This window comes from Phoca vitulina, unplaced genomic scaffold (genome assembly GCF_004348235.1).
Source record: "Phoca vitulina isolate PV1807 unplaced genomic scaffold, GSC_HSeal_1.0 scaffold48, whole genome shotgun sequence".
Lineage (NCBI taxonomy): Eukaryota > Metazoa > Chordata > Mammalia > Carnivora > Phocidae > Phoca > Phoca vitulina.
This window is the reverse complement of record NW_022589751.1, coordinates 3,922,016-3,934,399: the sequence shown is the minus strand read 5'-3', so window position 1 is coordinate 3,934,399 and position 12,384 is coordinate 3,922,016. Positions and strand designations below refer to the sequence as shown.

The window sequence follows — 12,384 nt, the reverse complement described above, 5'->3', positions numbered from 1 at the left end:
ACATAATTAGAACCCATGTGTATAGTTCTTTACAGTATCCAAAACATTTTCACACAGGCATCTCATTCGATTCTTGAAGGTAGCCCTGTGAGTTAGCTAGGGCAGGTGCTATGTGACCTTATCCAGTGTCTGTTCTCACTGGGGTCATAGACTCATCCCAGTTCTTCAAGGCCTACTACTGTGTGGTCCAAGGACCAGCAGCATCAGCATTACCTGGGATACTGTTAGAAATACAGTCAGAACCTCTGGGAGTGGAGCCCAGCCATCTGTGTTTGAACAAACCCTCTGAGTGATTCTGATGGCTCCTATAATTGGAGAACCCCACTGCACCCACACACTTGCTTGAGTGACTTTAGTACTAGGCACAACCATGTGAGTTCATCACAGTTGTAGTTTGAAAGGTTTTTCTATTCTGCTTCTTCCCCTACTTGCTAGCCTTGGGATCCGGAATAGGTCACTTAACCCACTGACCCCTGGTGATATATTTCATCCGCAAAATGGGTCGTAATAATAATAATAGCTTCCTTGCCTGAAGTCCTACAGATGAGATCCATATAGTTTTTTATTAGCTTCCATTATTTACACAGAGTTTGTTTGAGTCTTAGGACATGCTGAGGTTTGTTGGTTTTATATTTGGGGAGTGATTTAAGCTTAATGATTTAGGAATTGGCAGAAGCCATATTTTCTAAAAGTGCTAAGGAGACTTACAAGCAGTGGGATGCTGAGGCCAGTTCCTACTGGCTTAAGAGAGCCCATTGTGTGCATGTCTTCCCAACTCTGTGTTTAGTGACATCATGTTGGTAGCTTGAAATTAGCCATCATGGGGGCAATTATACCACAGAAACTGTAAATGCTGTAAACTAGGCTTTTGCTCCCAGAGAGCTGGTTGCTAAACATTTACCAGCACACCTTGGTTACAAGGTATGTTCACATGAGCTATAACTTCATCTGCATGATGAATCTGATATTTCAGATCTGTCATCATTTAGGACCCATCATAGAGATCAGCATTAGAATATATATAAAATTAATAGGATGGAAGTCAGCATCAGCCTACAGATATGTTTGGTTGGCCTGCAATATTTACAAAAAAAAATTAAATAGCTGTCAGCTAATTAATTACATTGAGTCCTCATTATGACATGGCAACAATGGGCTGCAGGTGAATTGCAAATATGTATGTATTGTCCTCTGTGTGTGTTCTGTTACATTACATCTAGCCCAGGGCTTTGCTCTTTTATGTTTTCTTACTGTCTCCTGTAGGCGTTTGCATTTGCTACCCCTGATAGAAAGCTAAGCCCAGAGAAAGAGTGTTTTTCCACAGCTAGGATCTGAGCGTGCTGAATGTTCCACTGAGTCTATTCAGTTGTATTTACAAACTACAGAGTGTGAGAAGTAATTCCCATCTTGTTCTGAATTTCAGATGGCCCCTGTGACTCTCCAAGTTATGATTTGACTCACTGCTTACATTTGGGAGCCTGGACTTTTCTCTGGATGGTGAAGACTTTTAAGGGAGGTCTCTATAGGTCTCAGTGAAAGTGACGAATGTTTCTGTTTCCCTGTTTGGGAATGCATGACCCAGGCTTCAGAAATATCTATCCTTCAGTAAAACGGATAGCAGAGATGTTTGGTTGCTGCTGGCACTTTATTTGAAACTGAATTTGATGAGAAAGTTGAGATAACAGTGTTTCCTTTCAGATCAAAGTTGTGTGTGCTTAGTTTATTTGCCTTGATAGGTTTTTCTTTTTCCACAGCATAGGTTCAGGATGTCCCGCTGGACACAGTGTGTCTCTGTCTGTGTTTGTGATGTTGGCCCTGGGCATGAGCTGTTGATATTGTTGATGGACTCCTGATTAATTTTTAAGCAGGTTAACCTATGGTCCCACGACTGGCTGATGAAATTTCTACTTTTCAGTTTGGTTTGATCCAAGAAGTGGTAACTTTCCCTGTCCCATTTAACAGATGTTTATTAAGCAATTATTATGGGCCAGGCCTTGGAGCAATTATTATGCTCAGGGGCACCTGATGAACCAGAAAACGAACCAGAATGTGATTAGTGCTGTAAGTGGAAGAGGTTAATAGGGCTGAGGAATGGAGAGGACAAAAACAGCATTTACACGGCTGTGTCTCACTGCCATCTTTCAGGTCTCCAGGTAGTTCTATACCTAAAGTATTACCCGCTTAAAACATGCATAATTACTTGCTTCTCACTCAAACTTTTCACTCGGTAAAAAAGGAAATGTTTGGAATCATTTATGAGATAGATTTACTTTATCAGCTAGTGTCATTTAGGATGATGGTTTCTGGGGACCTCCTTTCTACTTGCTAGATGGTATGCTGTCTGATTCATGACTCACTGAATAGAGCCAATTAGATCTTTAAATTAAAAAAAAAAAACAACCCAGAATGATTGTTTCTTTGTATCAAGAAAACTTGTACCACCTTGCTGGTAACCTATTCAAACTAATTCTGCTCTCTAAGTATAGATTAGTGGAGTTCGTTGAATGGGAAATGCAGATGAGTGATATGAAGTCAAGAGTATTCTTCCAGCTCTTAACTTTTGTTGCAAATATTTGTGTATTTTTGGCAAAATATCTAAGTATAGTACTTGTTTAGGTTGTTTCCAGATCCCGGAAGCAATATGCATTATGAAAACAAGAGAAGAACAGCGAGTCCCTGGGAGCTTTTTGCTAGTTGTATCACTTAGGGAAAGTTATTTAGGCTCTGCAAGCCTTACCCATAAAGCGAGGATAAAACATCTACTTAGAGGATTTTGTGAGAATTAAATGATCTACTACAAGTTCTGGGCGTGTAATGAATAACAAATACTAGCTATTATTTTCTTAAAGATATTTCTTTAAAAGTTTAAGTTAGATCTTACAAATTATCTTCCTTTGTTGGCTTTGTGTCATGTTGGTGATTATTAGATTTACTATTATTATTTTGTTGTTGTTGTTCATGGGAAATGATCATCAACCCAGACATCTGGATCAGCAATAATTCTGCTCTCGGGGACCGTGAATTAAACTTTTAAGGCTGCAAAGTGGCCACTCTCCCCTAAGGCTGCCCCACAGCCAACTCATCCCCATTTACTTTTTTCCCCTATACCTGGGAGAATGGGAGTTTTTGTCTTATAGGAGCATGAAAAGACACTTTGGGACCACCCCCGCTATTCATCAGAGCTAACATTTTTTGAGCCCGTTGTACGTATATTATTATCACGAAATCTCTACAACAACACTGTGCAGTGGATAATATCCCCATTTTACAGAGAGGCAACTGAGACTTCTCAAGTTAAATAACTTGCCCCACATCCCTCAGTTAAGTGCTAGAGCTAGAATTCAAAGCCAGGTCTATCTAACTGCAAAGCCCAGGCCTGGGAAGAGGAGAGTTGGGTTTTGTGGGCTCAAAGGTGATTGCCCCCAGATCCCAGGCTCACCATGCCTCACTCAGGACCATGTGTGTGGGCAAGTGTGGGGTTCTTCCTGCTTTCAGAACGTTCTCACTGTCCTCCGCCTGCGGGAGAGCCCTGGTCTTAGTGATACGCTGTATTGGTTTCCTGTGGCCACAATGTGGTAACCAATGGCCACAAATGCAGTGACTTAGAACAACAGAAATGTATTCAGTCATAGTTCTAGAGGTGACCAAAATCAAGCTGTTGGCAGGACCACACCTCCTTCTGAGGCTCTCGGGCAGATTCCATTTGCCTCTTCCAGCTTCTGGGGGCTGTGGGCACACCTTGGCCTATGGTGGATGGAGTACTCCAGTCTCTGCCTTCGTCTTCACAGCCTTCTCTGCCCATCAGATCTTTCCCGTGTGTCTCATAAGGAAGCTTGTCAGTGAATTTAGGGTCCACGCAGATAACCCAGGATGTTCTCTTCATCTCAGGATCCTTAACTTAATCACATCTTGCAAAGACCCTTTTCAAAATCAGGTAACATTCACAGGTCCTAAAAATTAGGACCTGGTCATACCTCTCCGGGGCTACCAATTCAACCCATTACACATGCTCCTGGATGCTTTTCCAGCAACCAGGCAACTTCCTGGCCTTCAGTTCCCACTGTGGGCAGACATGAGGTCTGACAAAGGCTGCTTTTCTGTCAGAGCCACTAATGATCCACAGGGTTTCACAACTTGGAGTTTTAAAGATGTTTTCATGCTTTTACAGTTAATGACACATGTTCGGTCCAGCTAAAAGCCCCTGCGGCTTCCCCTGAGGTGATCATAGCCTCTCTCACGAGGTTCTGTTCTCTTTCAGATTGCTGACCTACAGCTCCATAAACTGGATGAACTGGACTGTCTGATTCAGGGCCTGCTTTACGTTGACTCTGTTGGCTTCAACGGCAAGCCGGAATGTTACTATTTTGAAAATCCCACAAATCCTGAATTGTGTCAAAAAAAGCCGTACTGCCTTGATAACCCATACCCCATGTTGCTGGTGAACATGGGCTCAGGGGTCAGCATTCTAGCAGTGTACTCCAAGGACAACTATAAAAGAGTTACAGGGACCAGGTAAACACAGCTTCTACTAGGAGAACCTTTCTGTACCTAAACCCAGGCCTCTTCCTTGAAGACCAGTTTATACAAAGGTTATGTGTATCGAACACATTTTTCAAAGAAAGATCTTACCCTTCTCAGCCAACCAAAAAAGATTTATTGCATGATATGTTAAAATAGTAAGAGGGTAATTTATGTAAAGGGTCATAAAACCTAGTCCTTAGCCTGCTGGAAACTGGTCAGGTTGAGGGAAGAAGGATCACACACACCACAGCAAAAGGCAGTACGTGGTAAGTGCCAAATGAATTGCGGGGACAGGAAGAAAATAGAATCCAGAAGTAAGGATGCTTGGGATGGTCAGAGAGGGCTTCAGAAGAAACCTTCTTTTGGAATTTCCTTGGTGCCTAGCACAGGATGAATTGCTTGACATAATCCGTCATTCCAACCAGTAAACCAAACTGAGTTTACCAAAAAATGTTTTTTTACCCTCAATTGGATGTTCCACCTGAACGCCGGAATAGTTGGCACACCTCACAAGGAATTTTGGAGTGCCCCGGACAGGAAACCAGCCTGCAAGTGCAGCTGGGCAGAGTGCCTTGTTCTTCAGTGCACACGCGCCCCAAGGGCAGATGTGCTCAGCTTCCTGTTAGCTGCGACTTGGCATTGGGCAGAGAATCCGGGGTCAGAAATCACTGAGAAATTCTAGTGTAAACGTAATTTAAAAAGTTTTTCTTACTTCCAAGTGAAGGATTTGGTATGAGGTGTTTCTCCCGCTTATGAGACCACAGAACCTGTTTTTGGAGGAGTAATTTAAGGAACGAGTGCCATGTGGCATGTGCTTTTGGACATGATATCGAAACCATTGTTTTTAAAAGATGAAGATATGTAACTTTTCTGGGCCTCAGTGTCCTTGCTTGTGCCACGCAGGGGGTTGTTTCTTAGATAGGTTCTTTGGGCATTTCCAGCGCTGAAATGCTGCAGCACTCGTCGTCCATTAGGAGAGGAGCACTGTTTTTCTCCCGTCTATCCATGAGCTGTGACGGGTCTGCATCAGTCCGTGACTCCACTGGGGAAGGGAAGATTGAGCCCCCCAGGGGATTTTGGCAATGTCTTGGAGACTTTTTTTTTTGGCCGTCACAATTGGAGGTGGGGTGCAACTGGCATCTAGTGGCTAAAGATCGGGGGTACTGCTAAATAGCCTACCATGCACAGGGCGGCTCCCCAACAACAACAAAAGTACTGACCCTCAAAAGTCAATAGAGTACTGCCGTTGAGAAACCCCAGCGTGTGGGGGCACACGCGTGCGCATACGCACACACACACATTCTCACTGAATCCTGCCTGTGTTCAGAATAGAGGATGCTAATTGCCCCTAGGCATACCTTTTCTCACTGAGCATACAGAAACTCAGCTGACTTGCTCACAGAAGAGTCACAACTGACCCATGGCTTTATGAGGACTGTCAGGAGCATCAAAGACAAATGAATATTTCAACCGAGCTGGTTTTACCTTAGAAAGCGATCGCCTCATTAAAGTACAATTTTGAAGAAACCTCAGACTTCCTCCCAGGAGTCATTGAATTGATAGAGCAAGTCCCAGGGTAACAACAAGCTAACCACTGTCCTCAATTAGAGATATTTATCATCTTGTTGATTAACACTTAGCGAATTCATGAATCACAATCACAGTTCTATTTTCTCAAACTTGGAATTTCCAAGAATCTGGATCATCTTCTTTAACAGCGGCTAATGAGCTCATTGTGGTGTTTGGCTTCTGTTACATGTGTAATCATGCTCATAAATTCCAGTTATTGGTAAATGCCCATTAACGACCAGTGTTTTGCAATCTTCAACAAATCCTGTCTGGATGCCCAAGTTCCCCTGCGAGTGCTTTTCAATGAGTAGTTTTGGAAACGTGCTATAGCAGACTGAAGGTTAATGGAGAGCCCTTCTGGGGGCTGCCGCAGGCAGGGGAAGGGAAGGAAATGTCTATTCATGCTGCAGCCCTTCTGGTCCAACCAGAGTTGTTCTGCCAAAGGCTTCTTTTGATCTAAGTTGCAAAACCACTGATATAAACTATGACGGTGAGCCGCGAGCATGAGTGTGCGGAACACACTTTGGGAATCACTGATCTAAGCAAATGGCCTCAGCTTTAAGTTTGCTACTGTTACTGTGAACTGAGAGGTGTAATCCGGGGTTTTTGTTATCAGGCTGTGCCCTAGCTTCTCCTCGGACATTTTTATTTTTAGGAAGCCACAGCATTACAGTAGATCAGTTCAGTTCTCTTTTAACAGATGATTTTAAATGGTTTGTTTCGTGTTATGTGTGATTTTAGTGCATCTTAGATTAGGGAGCAACGCTTTTTTTTTTTTTTCTATTGACGCTACTCCAATTTTATTGTAGAAGCCAAAGGAAAAAGAGGACTTTGCAGCCGACATTGTTGCAATGTGCAGATGATTAAAAGAGGAATGTAAAGAATTTTGAAACTTCGGTGAAAGGAGTAGTACAGCTCATCTCATTGTTTTGGAATCTATTTTAAGAGCACAAGCACTCAGTAATTGAAGGTTTCTTCTACTTTCCCCTAAAATCCCTCACTACAAGGTTGTTGGGTTTTTCAAAAAATAATGATGCTATTCAACAGCTGTCTCTGGCCATATGTTTTTGTCTCCGATTTGCTGAGGGTCTTACTGTGTCTGCTGCAACAAACGATGTGTCTGGTTGTGAGCGAGAGCACCACATTGACTAAATACCGGTTAGCAGGTTGAGGATATGAATAAAGTGCTCTTCTGCGACTGCATTCTTTCCTCCTGCCTGCAGCGTGCCCGCTACACAAATGCATGCTCGCTTTCCCCACGCAGCCCCGATGCGTGGTCCGCAGTCGCCGGTCATCTTCCAGTCACACAAAGCACTTCCGTCCTCACTCGTACCAACACATCAGCTGATGAACTGCCTTCTTTCTAAGTCAGCCAGTGTCTCCCGTTGCCTATGCTTGGAGCAGGCTATTGAATGCCTGGATGAATATGAATTCCTGATGTTCAAAGAGACCTTATTAATGTGGATGAAAGCAGCTAGACGGGTGAGAAAAGACTTAAAAATATACAGAGACAAATCCCGAGGGCACGCAAACCAAAATTGTTCCCGTTAAAATACACGAGCTTTGTAGGGCAGACTGAACCTGACAACGTGCATGACACGCCGTGTTAAATGTAAATAAAGATAAGCTTTCCTAGAGGAATTTCAACATCTCTCCCGTGACTGAGCGGTCAAGGCGGTCATGTCCGTGGAGCTCTTGAGCTCCTCCTGGTGCCGCACCTTGGCTTTGGGTGGCTGCCGCCGGTGGTGCCTGGCTACCGAATTTTCCACCAGGAGCTATCCTTTCCATCAAGTATGTATTTTTGTGACAATCGCTACTTAAGAACTATTACATACAGTTTCACTTTAGGTGTAATTTAAAGAACTGTGCCCGTCTACAATCTGGCACCTTCTTGTCAACAGTTACTGACATGAAATATAATTTCCCCTGAAGTTTCTTTCTTCAAATTTAAATTCAAAATAACCTCAATTTCGACTTGGATTTTCTCTCAGAATGGAAGTCCAGGGGCTCGCAGCTCTTGGAGCTTGAGAACAAACTGATGTGAGCAATTGACTCTTCTGCATGTGCTCGTCTGCATCTGCTCGTGGTAAATAGAGTAAAGCCCACGCCCGCGTCCATATGCCAGGAGGTCACTGGTGGTAGCTTTACTCTCAGTCTCCTTTCTGTCACGTAACTGTGATATTCATACGCAACTAAATTCATTCTCACCTACCATAATTAACTTCTGTCTAAAAAGACTGTTTTAGGGGAATTTTCCCCAAAGCGACTGAAAGCTTTTTAAAACATAGTTGAGCATTGAAACCGTTTTATGACCTTTGTTACTATATTTGAGTATTGGGTAGTAAGTAAAATATTAATAACCTTTCCCATAGTCTACAGAAAAAAAACCCAGTGCGTGAGCAATCGGTGGTTTCCTTTTAGAAATTTCCGAGAAGTTTCAATGAGATTATGTCTGCTAGAGGATCGAGGTCAAGGTAAAAGATACGGCCTCTGGACTGGCTGTTCCTAGCAGCCCTGGGTCAGTCTGGCTCTGCATTGTGAACTTCATGTACATACGGTTTCTTTTTCCAAGTATTGTATTCGGCTACATTTTTTTTTCCATAGCAGTCATTTCTCTGGTTATTTGCTGCTTCCAGACCATCCAAATAAGAGAGATCCTGAATTTGGCCCCATTTTATAGGTGTGAAGACTGAACGAGGTACTTAGTTTAGCGGCTAGCTGAAGGTCTCACAACGGAAATCAGTGAGAGTCTTTCTCTGGTTTTGTTCTTAAATTCAAGGGCAAGTTTTCCTTGATGTTCCTTTTTAGCCTCTGCCCTTTTTTAAAAAAAAATCCAATCTACCCTAAGCCTGTGTTGCACCCTACACTTTAATTCAAGTGCCCCTTTGTTTTTCTTCTCCTGTTTTTATTAACCCATATTAGTGATCTTGAGGTAGTTGGGGACTTGGATGGGCATATCATAAAGTAAAATTTAAAAATAAACCTTATTGTTCCTTCAGTCTTGGAGGTGGAACATTCCTAGGCCTATGTTGCTTGCTGACTGGTTGTGAGACCTTTGAAGAAGCTCTGGAAATGGCAGCTAAAGGCGACAGCACCAATGTTGATAAGCTGGTGAAGGACATTTACGGAGGAGACTATGAACGATTTGGCCTTCAAGGATCTGCTGTAGCATCAAGGTAGAGACGAAGTAGCTAGGAGCAGTAGCGTGTGAACAAGGCAAACTCTCCACCCTGGCCATTCACTTAATTATTTTTAAAATGTCAACCCACCAGCCTGGTGCAAGTATCTATGGTTATTGGAGCTCAGACTTGATCTCCCGCCCTTTACGAAGCATTGAAATGTTTAGCCCCTGATGCTTGTGCTTAAAATAGGGCAGCTTTGAAAGAAGGTTCTGGAATACTGCAACAGTTTCCCCTGTTCCATTCTTGTCAATATATCTAGAGAACATTAAAAAAAATTTTTTTTCCCATTAATAGCCATGCTACTTTGCCCCTATTAAAAAAAAGGGCAACCAACCATTCACATTGTAATCCTGTCTGCTTGTAAAACATGGTAGCCAAATCAGGTCATTTAAATTTTAACAGAGTTATTCATAAAGCTTTCCACAGTACTTTGGTGGAAGCATGGGGCCTGCCTGAGGATGATTTTGAATACTCTCGCTAATATTTCCAACATAGCTTTGGCAACATGATGAGTAAGGAAAAGCGAGATTCCATCAGCAAGGAAGACCTCGCCCGAGCCACACTGGTCACCATCACCAACAACATTGGCTCCATTGCTCGGATGTGTGCATTGAATGAGGTAAGGCCTTAATCCAGAGGAAGCCTTGTGTCATTCATACACATCATCTTTAGTGATGCAAAACTGTTGACGCTTACAAAATGATAGATCCTTGGGAAACCTGCCCTTTGTCCTAGTCACATCCTGTAGAACATGAGGGGTGTGTTTTGGGGAATGGAGAAGAATATGCATCTTATTTTAAGTAGGCACTGGATAATAAATGATAAGCCATCCAACCACAGAGTCCGGGTAAGATCACAACCCGTGCCATAGCCTTTCTGACCGTCATTATTACCACCCACCGACCGAGGTGTGAGGGAAAGCTTGGCTCATCCTTGCAAATAATTGCAGGTAAAACGCTCCACTTGCAGTATTTGATATTCTCTCTGCTTTCAGCTTCTTTACAGTGTTGCCTTGTGGCATGGAGTTCAAGCAGCATTGTACAGGGCTATCAAAGCATAGAGAGCTTGCTACGGCTGAGGCCAGCCAGAGCCCCAGGCACAAGAAGGGGTGGAGCTGGTGACAAAGCTTTGGGAGCGCGTTTTGAAACACTGCAAAATTCCTCTGGGAAACTAGAACCCTTTTCTGTAACAGAAGACACGTAAAGTACAACAGCTCTCACTGAGTTGTGTTAGGAAGACAAGAAAGGGGTTGGGACAGGCAACGGGTAATAGAAGGGTTAAAGAAGCATAGTCGCCTCAGTAATAGAGTTTTTATAGAAACACAGAAGACAGTCAAACCCGAAGTGTGTAGCCAGCTTGGATTTTCACACACACACCTGTGTAGCCATCACTCGGCTCAAGAAATAGAACATTACAGGTTCTGCAGAAACCGCCTCCTGTCCCGTCCTGGTCGAGCAGTGGGGGTTTAAACAGGGCAAGAGGCGATCGTGATGGTGGGCGGTGCCAGTCCTGCCCGGAGCTCTGGGGTTAGGAGAGAAACACGCTCCTTTACGACGTTGAGTAGAATATGCCTCTGGTCTGAGGCTCAGGGTCACCACTTTTTATGTCCCCGTGTGAGATGGAGTTCAAATGCAAGGCTGAAATGCAAAGAAAGAATGTATCCCAGACACGTGCCTTTCAAAGTCCACTTCGGTCACAGGACTCATTTTAACAGAGGATTTATTTTTTGACATTAACCTTTAAAGGGAGTTTTTCCAAGTAGGCAAACAAGGCCTGACTGATGTGTGTGTTGTGGGCTGTCCTCGTGCACCCTCAAAGGTCAATGAGCCCCGAGGTCCCCGGCCCCACAGAGTGGGAGATACCCTCTCCCCTGCTTTCCACAGACCTTGAGTGAGCCCGCAGGGGGCCTTTTTACAATGATCATATTCACTTTAGGGGGAGGGCAACGGATTTTATTTTTCACTTTTGATTTCAATTTCAATACCATTTATCGTTGGAGTATAGCAAAAATGGCAGTTTGAAAGTATGGCCAGTGAGAGGAACCACCGATCACCTCCCGCGAGGGCTTCACGGGCCGGCGTCCTGCCGGCGCAGGCTCCCTGTGGGCGCGCCCGGAAGTGGCGGCCGTTTTCCTGTGAGAGTCAAAGCGCAAGCCCGAGTCCTTGCTGAGGGCGCTGGACTCGCCGGGTGGAGAGTGCTCGAGCTCAGCTGGTGCACAGAGGGGCACCACGTTTACTGACTCTAAGATGTTTTTTTTTTTTTACTGTGATTATTGGAATCCTGTAAAATGCTTCTCCATCAACATTGAATTTTTTATTCACAGTTTTGAGTAGAAAATACAAACACGTAATACAGAGTTCTAAAGACACCAGAAGGATGTACAGGGAAGTGGGTAACTGTTTGCACCTGTCCTGCAATGTTAGCCTTGCCCGAGGTAGCCGATGATTTTCAATTTTGGTGTCTTATTCTATATTGTCTGCAATATACCAGAAACATATCCTTCCAAAGGCAGCAAACTCTATATCACATTCTTGCTTTTTAAACAATTTTATGAGATATAGTCACATCTCATACAATTCACCCTCTACATATTATTTTATGTCTTGCTTTGGTTGTGTGTCAACCTTTTATTATGAAAATTGGTAAATATACGTAAAGGAGCACAATAGTATGAAGAACCTCCTTATAGCCGTTAACCCGAATCAACAGTTAACAAAACTGTGCCACACATGCTTTATCTGTTTTCTTCTTCCTCCTCCCTCTGTTCCTGTCTCCTCCTCCTCCTCTTCTTCTCTCTTTTACTAACATATTTGAAAGCAAATCCCAGAGGTTATATCAGTCTACCTTACATACTTCAATATGTACTTCTGGAAACATTGCCTCATGCTTTTTTACATGATAATACATGAGAGTGTTATATTTTCCCTACTTCAATGTTATTTTTAAAAAAGAATTCTCCTGTTGTTTCTTCTAGTCTTTTTTTCCTTTATTCTTTCTTTTTTTCTTTTCTTTTCTTCTCTCTTTTCCTTCTTTCTTCCTTCCTTCCTTCCTTCCTTTCTTTCTTTCTTTCTTTCTTTCTTTCTTTCTTTCTTTCTTTCTTTCTTTCTTTCTT

The 12,384-nt window shown here is 43.1% G+C and overlaps 1 protein-coding gene across 6 annotated transcripts in view; it reads left to right on the top strand.

Annotated features, from left to right (window-relative positions):
- Positions 1–12,384, top strand: part of PANK1 (pantothenate kinase 1) — a 108,246-nt gene that overhangs the window by 86,200 nt on the left and 9,662 nt on the right. For 5 of the 6 annotated variants that reach the window (XM_032432310.1, XM_032432309.1, XM_032432306.1 and 2 more), the window contains 3 exons: positions 4,259–4,512; positions 9,090–9,266; positions 9,768–9,891. In XM_032432310.1, the coding sequence (XP_032288201.1) occupies positions 4,259–4,512; positions 9,090–9,266; positions 9,768–9,891 (555 nt within the window). The other variant, XM_032432311.1, reaches the window with a different exon arrangement.